The 9403-nt window shown below is 42.0% G+C and overlaps 1 protein-coding gene across 6 annotated transcripts in view; it reads right to left on the bottom strand.

Moving 5' to 3' along the window:
* Window positions 1–9403, bottom strand: part of arhgap21b (Rho GTPase activating protein 21b) — a 34901-nt gene continuing 25498 nt past the window's right edge. For 5 of the 6 annotated variants that reach the window (XM_023272722.3, XM_023272725.3, XM_055014256.1 and 2 more), the window contains 11 exons: window positions 8540–8601; window positions 8256–8401; window positions 8022–8158; window positions 7640–7798; window positions 7439–7517; window positions 7246–7319; window positions 7046–7135; window positions 6751–6918; window positions 6076–6181; window positions 3179–3210; window positions 1–3065 (listed from right to left, as the gene is read on the bottom strand). In XM_023272722.3, the coding sequence (XP_023128490.2) occupies window positions 1488–3065; window positions 3179–3210; window positions 6076–6181; window positions 6751–6918; window positions 7046–7135; window positions 7246–7319; window positions 7439–7517; window positions 7640–7798; window positions 8022–8158; window positions 8256–8401; window positions 8540–8601 (2631 nt within the window). In that variant the 3' untranslated portion in view covers window positions 1–1487. The remainder of the gene's footprint in view (window positions 3066–3178; window positions 3211–6075; window positions 6182–6750; window positions 6919–7045; window positions 7136–7245; window positions 7320–7438; window positions 7518–7639; window positions 7799–8021; window positions 8159–8255; window positions 8402–8539; window positions 8602–9403) is intronic. The other variant, XM_023272724.3, reaches the window with a different exon arrangement.

Genomic DNA, 9403 nt, shown 5'->3' with positions numbered 1-9403 from the left:
TGCCACTGACAAAATTTATTTCCAGTGTTTCAGGAGTCTGTGCACACCCCTCACAATCAGAGGAACACGGCATTGATATAAAGGATACAGCTCAATGACGTGTCCTCATCCTGCAGGGACCCTCTCTCCACAGAGAAGTACCAAACCGCCCACTACACCCACACAGGCCTCATGAGCATCTCGTCTCACAATACTGTACTAAATCCTGCAATCTGATGGAAATGGAAAGTAAAGCAGCTAAAACATGGCATTTGTATGTACATTTAAGTTACTTACATTACACTGAATATTTCAAATTCAAGTTCTGTTAAAATCAAAAAATGAAAAACAGGAGAAAAAAAAAATGTATAAAACATATTTAAGACCAGAGTGGAATGCCTAAGGAATGGAAGCTCGGCATTTTCATAACCTGTAGAATGAGAGTCAACAATAAAAATGTCATTCACAGTAACATCTTCTGTCTCAACAAAGACAATATGGCACCCTTAACGTTTCATTGTGAGGCACTTTCTTTTATGAAGAAACATGATTTTCTGATTGAATTACCTATTTTTCTTCTTCCAACGTTCTTTTCTTTGCAATCTGCTGCCAGTCTGACAGATGTGTGAACCACAAACACTTAAACACAGCTGAGCATTTGCATCAGAAGGGATGTTGTTCTCTGCTCTTTAAACCACATAGCAGGGATGAAAAAGAACTATATTCCCATTTGCATAAGTCCAGTGTCTCCTCATCACCTTTGTACCTTTGGAAAGGCCCCTTTGACAGCAGAGAGCTTGTAGGCAGTCACACACAGGCTGTACCAAAAACACAATTCAAGTACACAGAAAAATAGGGATATGTACACTTTAGAATGAAACACAAGCATCTAAAGCTTTTAGTCAGTATTACAGCAAGCATGTCTGTACATTCTTCATTTGGTTACCAACAGACTCACTGACTTTGAACATCGTAACTTTCTTTACACAAAAATAGTTCCTCTGCAATACTAAAAATCTGTACTTTTTTTACTACTTCCTATTCATTATAAGTCAGTTCATCCTTAAAGCTACTTAGCTAAACCTTTAAACAATCTTAACTCAAGTGTTCACACTTCCTTGGATATACTTCACAGGCTCATTGTTTGATGAGCAACAGGTCCTTTCGATCTTCAGCATAACAGGGATTTGCATTAGGAGGGAGGAAATCCTCCTGCTGAGCCATCCCAAAGTCATTTGTCATAAAAAACAAAGAAAATTAAAAAGATATAAACAACATTTTGTTCCATGCCTTATACATGAGCAAGACCAACAATCCCTGTGTGCAGTTATTCTCTTTTCACAAGCGCGCACACACACACCAGTTACAGACGCACACTCTGGACAATTTTTTGTACAACATGCTCATTCACTAACACTTGTCACATAACAGACATTATACTAACAAACTCCCAAGTACGTACACATCTCACAGATGGAAAACAGACACAGCCACACGTCCAACACCTCTCACAGGTACTGATAGAAGCGCGAATGGACCACCTGGGAGCTGGTGAGTTTATGTGGGTGAGCAGTGGCTGAAAGGCTCAGATTTTTACTCTGGGGGACGTCGCCGTTCAACGCCTCAGCAGGTCGATGCGGGAGTTCAGAAGAGGAGGAGGCTCCGAGGTTTTGGGAGTTCACGCTGCACAGCCCTACTTGCTGTTCAGAGAAGTCCAGGCTGACCTCAGGATTGCTGGTACGGTGGCGCTCACGAGCGATCCAGTCCCCAATAGAGAAGTCCTGAGAGCTGCACTTAGGTTTCAGCCGGTCTACAGCTGAAAGCTCGGACCGCGAGCCTGAACCGATGGCAACCGACTGCGGCCAGTCCCCCAAAACAGACAGCTCTGCAAAGTCTCTCTGGCCCCCCATAGTGTGCCTACGTCTGATGTTCTTCTTCTTACTGCGGCCCTCCGGAGAACGACTCCTCTGGCTGCCCACACCAAACATGTCATCCACAGACATTCGAAGACGTACCTTCAGGCGATCTGTGATCTTCAACTTCCATGCAGGCTCCGTCTTGTCCAGCTCGCTCCGGGATGAGGAGCTAAGACTTCCAGTAGAACGGCCTTTAACTGACCCCAAAACGCGCGACAGTCTGTTGGAATCTTTCTCGCTACGAGCTACATCCAGTGAAGACTCGCTGTCGGTTTTCTGTTGGGCAGCTTTCTTTCTGGAGAGTGTATCACACTCAATCAGTCTGTGTGAGGGAAGCGGTCGAGGAGCCTCCTGCAGTTCCCGCTGATCAGCTTTCCCAACAGTAAACACAGACAGGTCGCTTTCGCTGTCCGTCTCCATCGGCCTTCCTTCACTGATGAGCTCGCTTCTCTCATCGTCTGCATCTTCTCCACCTCTGCTCTCAGACACTGATTGCACTTCAGGACTCAGGGTGCTGAGCTCGGCTCCAGTCAGAAAAGTCATGGAGGATGTGGTGGAATAGTCTGAGGTAATGGAGCAAACCTCTGCTCCCAGCCCGCTGGGGCATGTTTCTGTACCCAGAGCTGCCATTCTGCCACGCCTCACTCTGGGCATTGATGCCTGAGAGCTGGTGCTGTTCATCGTACCGAGGTCGGACACCGTATCATCGTAGTTGGAGGGCGGGTCCGACAGGGAGGACTGGTGAGCCATCGGCATGCGGTAGCTGAGGTTTGGGGAATGGGAAGGGGAGGTATAGGGAGAACCAGCTTGAAGGGTGGAGGAAATGTGCTCTGGAGGCTGGGAGGGAGAAGCCTGTGAGACTGTGCAGCTAGAGAGAGACTCTTTCCTGTTGGATGTATCCAGCTGTTCCTCTGAGCTGTTCCTGAGGTTTTCTTTCTCACTAGTTTCATCCGTCTGCTCTTCCTCCTCTGTCCGACTGTCTGGGGACCACAGAGGCTGCTGTTGACTCTCCTCTGGCAGCTCCTTCTTGGTGAACACATGGTCCAGGTCGTCGTCTGAACTGCTGGGATGAGCTTTGTCCTTGGGCTTCTTGCGTTTGCGGTTGGCAAAGAAGGAGGAGCGCAGCATCTCTTTGCTACACTGATCCTTCCCTGACCCCCACAAGCCCTGCTGACAGAACCAAAACAGCATTAAAGATTTGCAAGATTTCTGAATATGAAAACAGCAAAGACAAAGGAATTCAATATCGATGAGTAACACAATGAAATAAGAGGAGGAATTACCTTTGATTTGGAGCAGTCACTACATGCTGAGTCTGTATTAAAAAGAAGAGAGTCATTAGCAAAACTCTGACACCTCAATGACTTTCTGAAAACAGTCAACAAGATAACGAAAGAGAAGAGGCAGATTTAAAGTTTGCTAAGAGTGAAAGTGACAGATATGATGAGAATAATGAGAGCAGCTAGATGAAAAGCAGATGACACATTTTTGGTCAGGAAGAGAGACAAGAAGACGAATAACCACACTAAGCAGTATATGGAAAAGTGGAGAAAGCTGCAGAAGAGGCCTGAGATGAAGGATGAGTGGAGAGGAAGTGAAAACCCGGCAGTAAACCAAGACATTAAAAGCAGCTCATGCTCATGTATCGATGGAACGACGGCACATCACGGACAAACACGTCAGTCACAGAGCATTACATGTAGCCACCAACCAGCTGTAGGCATTCTTTCCCAACTCAAAGACATCACAGAGGAGAGGGAGTGATGAGTTTGCTCTGACTAAGAGACTTAAGGGGCCTGAGCTGAACAGATCAGTAGGTGTGTGTTGTGGTCGATACAGCTGGCACAGGCGAGCTTTGGTACAACAGTAATTGCCTTTACTCCAAGCTAGATTAACTATTGCAGTGCCCTTTTACTTGTAGCCTGTCACTATCAACAACATAAAAGCCAAAACAAAGTATTCACAAAACCTTTTAGTCCCACTGCTCAAAAGTAGAACACATGCAAACTGCAGCCAACAAAGATAAGCAGACTAAAAGCCCTTTTTGTACAAACACAGGAACTAAATTCATGTTTAAAAAAAAAAAATAAAAAGTTCACTGATTCCTGTTTGCATTCCCACTCATGGAAAGGGGGAACTTTGACAAATGGGTCCAATAATTAATTATCTGTGCTGTTAATGTTTGAAAATTAAATTTGAGTTACCAATTATTCTTTTTCTTACCGTGGCACTAAAATTTAGGTGGATACAACAAATAGACAGAAAGCAAAACCTGAAAGCAAAAACTAAAAATACGAAAGCACCTGCACAGAATAATTCTGTTTTTAATGTAAAATGTGGCATGAAATGTCTAACCCTAAAATTGTTAGTTTGATCGAGTGCCTCTTTACTGTGTGAATGAAGCTGTAAGTTAGTTGTACAAGCTATGAGGTTGAACAGTCCAGAACATTCACGAACTCTCACTGAAAACTTGGTCTGACAGTTCCAGAGTCATCAGAAAGCATTACTCCTGATAAGATTCCTGGCCTCCTAAAAGTTCCTGTAGTGGAAATGGGCTGTTATTATTATTGTTATCTAATTTAGCTTCAAACTTAGGTGTGTGTGTGTAGGTGCAAAGAGCAGAGTTGATTAGGGAGACACTGTGAGAGATATGTCAGTGACTGATGTAGATGTCAAACACTGTGTAGTAGGAAATGAAGAAGTATGTGACAACGTTTGTCTGTAGTTGACAATGTAACATTTTTAAATGTTGACTAAAGACAGATTCTGAAATCATGACATCACAGACAACAAATCAAACAAAAAAAGACACAAGAGGCGGCACTTCAAGCTAAGAAACAACATGTCGCGGCAAACATCCCTAAATTTATGTGCATGGAGCCCCGTCCACTGCTACTCGAAAGCCTGCGTGCCTCTGCATCAGTAACTCTCTAAATCAGTCAAATCAGTCTGGGACGTGGTTGTAGTATGTGTGGGTTTGTTTGTGTGAAAACGCATGTGTGCTGGGAAACATCCAGCTCAGTCCCAACACTGCGACCCCACCCTCAGACATCATGACAGATTATGCCACATGACCGGGAGAGAACCTGAGGTTGACCGTACCATGCTACTTGTCCTTGCGATCAGCTTAAGAGACAACAAGAGACAGCAGAAGGGCTTTCAGAGAAAGTATAGCAGCATCGCTCTGTATCCCCTCAATTTAGGGTATTGGTTTAAATATGAGACGTGCACACCACAGGAAAAATGACAAACATCGACTTCTCTTTCTTTCTTTTTTATCTTTTTTCCTCCTTTCGCCCAAATTTAAAAGAGCTGCGGGTTTCTGCAGACTAGGCAGCTACACTGGGCACAACACTCGTCCTTCTTCCTACAGTCCCAGCTGTCCATCACTGACAAAACAGAGTCCATCAGTGACATCATCGAGTGATAGACGCCGCCCACTTGGCCTGTGTCAAGATTGGGTAATGTGTGAGTGCTGGACAAGGATAAGGGAGAAAAACAACACACTACACACAGAAGGGCACAGGTCAGAAGGGTTAAAACTTCCATTGTTTCTTTTTGTTTGTTAGATTTTCTTTGGGAAAGAACATGCCGGGATTATGTGAGAGACGAGGAGGAGGGGAAGAAAAGAACTGAAAGAAAAGGAGTCGTCATCTCAACACAGGTAAAGCACAGGGAGAAAAAAATGACTTGAGCAAGAAAAATAAAGAGTAAAGCAAAGAAATGAACGAAAATAAAACTTGAGGACAGTTTTATCTTTGGGCAAAAAAAAACATCAACATTGAAACAAAACAGACTTTTCTCAAAAAAATTAAATCAATTAATAAAAAGGTTTGACGTACTGCAAGGGATTTTTCAACAATTTTCCAATGACTGAAACACAATATTGTATTCACTGAAAAATTACTGAAAAAGCCTGCTTTAACAGAAACACAAATAAGATTTGGACATCTACTTTTCGGTCAAAGCATTTAAAATATTGCAAAACAGTGATGATGCTCATTCTTTTAGCATTAACAGCTGACACTCTACAAACATTTAGTCTTATAATAAGTTTATCACACATCTACTTAATGCACTGTAATAATATTGATGAAATAAAGCATTGCTGCCATGGCAAAATATTTGCTGTGCCGATGTTAGAGCGCTAAGTCTGGAGAAAAAGCTGCTGCTAAGTTACCTGAGACTTCGCCTGGTGAGGCTGCGGTCCGCCCAATGTTGGAGAGCAGGTGGTCTATATTGGGCACAGGCTGAGACTGCACTGTGCTTTCCTGCTCAGCTGTTGTCTGGAGTAAAACATGGGAGGAATAACACAAATAGAAGAAGAAAATAAGAGTCTAAACACAATGTATAAATTTGAAAAAAAAAAAAATAGAAAACCCGTAAGTAAGACATAAGTTGCATCTCACATAAAGCTGCCAAAACTCATCAATTCATTGATTTAGCTCTGCTCCACTACACACCAACCCCCGGGAAAAACATCTGGCTCTTTAGTCGTTAAATGCTCCACTATGTTTTCTGACTTGACGCTAAACTTGTCTGCCTACTGTTTGGCCCAGGGCAGGATGTGTACAGTGGGATTATCTGCTTATTCTATGAGAAAAGTTGCTTACTGTGACTGAAACCGTGATCCAAAAACAGTAAGGTCACAGGCCTTAAAACCAGCATCACAAGGTGAAAGCCAGAAAGTGCACTGCAGAAGTGGTGTCACTTTGTTATCATAAAAAACACCTTATATTTTACTTAGAATCAGTTCTCAGCAGGAATGTTGACATGTGTACTTTCCCTATTACACAAAAACTTCAAGATTAGACTCATCTGTCAAACATACTAAAGAAAATCAACTGTCACTTACAACAGGGTCCTCATCACTGTCATCAGTGAAGAACCAGTCGAACTGCTGGATAAGGTTCTCAACTATCTTGCACTGGTCTGGCATGTGATTAACCATGTTGGTCATGTTGTCCTCAGAGGTTCTGACAAGCGTAGGACCAAACACGATTGCCAAGTTACGAGGCTCCATCTAAACGGATCAAGTAAAGACAAATTAGACGTAATGATGTAATCCTCAGAGGAAATCTGGATTTAAACAGGATTGCACGGAGTTAACTAATGGCATTAACAACGATAGATCCTGTCATTGGCCATACCTTGTTCTTCTCACAGTTGTCAGAAACCCTCTTGAGATGAGCACAAAGGAATTTCAGAGTTTCATAGTGATGATCTGGTAATTCATAAATCTGCATGGTTTGACAAAAAGAGAGAGAGAATTTCATGTCACAGAAGTTAATCGTATACCTTATGGTAATGACATTCAAATATGAGTCCTTCATTTTAGACTTTTACTCACAAGCCTCTTGAGCTCCTTTAATCTCTCCACTGAGTCTTCTGTTCTATTGGCTTCAATGAAATCAGCATACTTTTCTGTGAATAGAGCAAGAAAACCTTAAGAACTCCAAATACAGTAAAGGAATCAGAAAATCCAACATTACGCAAGTATTATGTAGAATATCTTAATCGTTACATTCAACTTTTAATCTTACCATTTGTAAACAGGGGTTCTGGAAGTTTTCTGAAAAAGGACTTTAATAAACTACTGATGACATTAAGGTCCCGCCATTTCTGTCAAGTAGTAAAAGAGCGAGATGTTAAAGCAGCACTTACAGCACAAATCAATCAAGTGTAAAAGATGCTGTCAGTAAAGTGGAACACTGTACTCTGCAACCTGACTGTCAGTCACTCACATCTTCCTGGATGTCGATGTCAGTCATGCCTTTGGTGTTGAGTTCCTCCTGCATGCTGGAGATGGCAGCATTGTTCCCAGGGACCCTGTAGATTCCAGTGTACTCCAGACCTCGTTCCTCCACAACCTTACAGCACACCTCCACAATGAGAGGAACAAACTGCACAGTTTGGAAGACATTAGACAGGAAAAATTATCAACTATGTTCAATGAGAAAAATTCACATCAATTGTGTATGAGTTAGTGTCCATGCTAGCTGACAAGCAGAATTAAAAAAACAACTATATTTTGTGTTAAAATGTATCAAAACATGTTACTCATATCATTATCCAAATGCAGAACTTCACAGCATTCTTTTATAAAAACACAAAGAGCAAACCCACCCGGTTGCTCTGTGCAGGTGGACAATCATCAAGTCGCACACCAAAAGTGATGCCAGCTGGAGTCTTCTTCTCAAAGGGCTTCTTCATGATCACTGCAATTTTCCAAGCACCTCTGTCCCGTGGTGGACTGGAATCATCTGACAAGGCACACATACATACATTAGCCATCTGAAGTTACATGCCCTCTAAGCACACAAAATGATGCATCTCAGCCTTTAGAACAAGAGTCTTTACCTTTCAGTGCCCTGCGCTCCTCTCCGGGTTTAGGTGAATGGGGACTGTAGCTCTTGCCATCTGCTTTAACTGCCATGAAGGCTTGTCTGATGCTGAGGGACTGGCGGGCGGTTTTGGGGGAAGGTTCAGACCTGCTGCTGGGCGTACTGATCAACATGAAAAGTTTAGAAAGAAAAAAAAGACACACATATTAACATTAGAACATAAGCATTGAAGTAAAACAGAAAAATAGATGGCGCCTGACTATGAATAACCCCCAGGTGACAGCGCTGGGTCCTGCATACCTCATCATGTTGTACTCTTTGATCTTTCGACTGATCAAGTCCTGGCTTGTGACAGTAGCATTCTATAAAGACAAAAAGAAATACAATGAGGACTGAAACTGAAATTTCCTCTAAATTAATTACAGGTTCATTTACATTTCTATGTTCAACATAATTTAACTAATGATAACTCATTTGCCTAAAAACATCAAACAAAATCATTTTCTAAAGATGGCTTTTATATTCAGCGACAAATATATTCAAATTTCTGTTATAATAACCTCAAATCTGAACACGTGTTTTACTTGGCAATCAAGATGTCAGCATTTGTTGACAGCTGACTAACAGAGACAGACCAAAGATGAAAAGCTAAAAGCAAACTGCACACAGAACAATGACTGGACAAATGATACCAGTTTGCATTCTGTCCAAAGAGTCATTTAGTATTCTAATGGCCCAGTGTTAAACCTCCAGTTTGATAACAATCTGGCATACCATAAAATATAAAAGCATAAGAAACTGTTTTCATCAGTTACCAAAATGACCTGTAGTAATAGTAAGGGCAATCTTACTGGACAACAAGATCATTAAATGTACAGTTAATGTTCCAGATGTTTTCCAAAACAGTTCTATTCACACATCATCATTTGCTGTCATGTCTCTATCTGAGGAATCAGAATTAACTTCTGTCAGTAGACGCCACTCAACAAGATCTTTCTGAAAAGCGCCTTACTGATTGTTCTAAAATGGAATTTTCCCCTCACACCCCAACAAGTGCCACCTGTGTGTTTTTTGTTCTGCCCGGGTCAAACAGGTTTCATATAACTTGGCTAGCTATCTTTTGTTACCCATTTTATAAATAAAGGCTGTAATCCTCTCCATCTC

This window comes from Amphiprion ocellaris, chromosome 10, assembly GCF_022539595.1.
Source record: "Amphiprion ocellaris isolate individual 3 ecotype Okinawa chromosome 10, ASM2253959v1, whole genome shotgun sequence".
NCBI classification, from domain to species: Eukaryota; Metazoa; Chordata; class Actinopteri; family Pomacentridae; genus Amphiprion; species Amphiprion ocellaris.
Note: the sequence above shows the minus strand (reverse complement) of the source record. Positions and strands in the feature narration are given on the sequence as shown.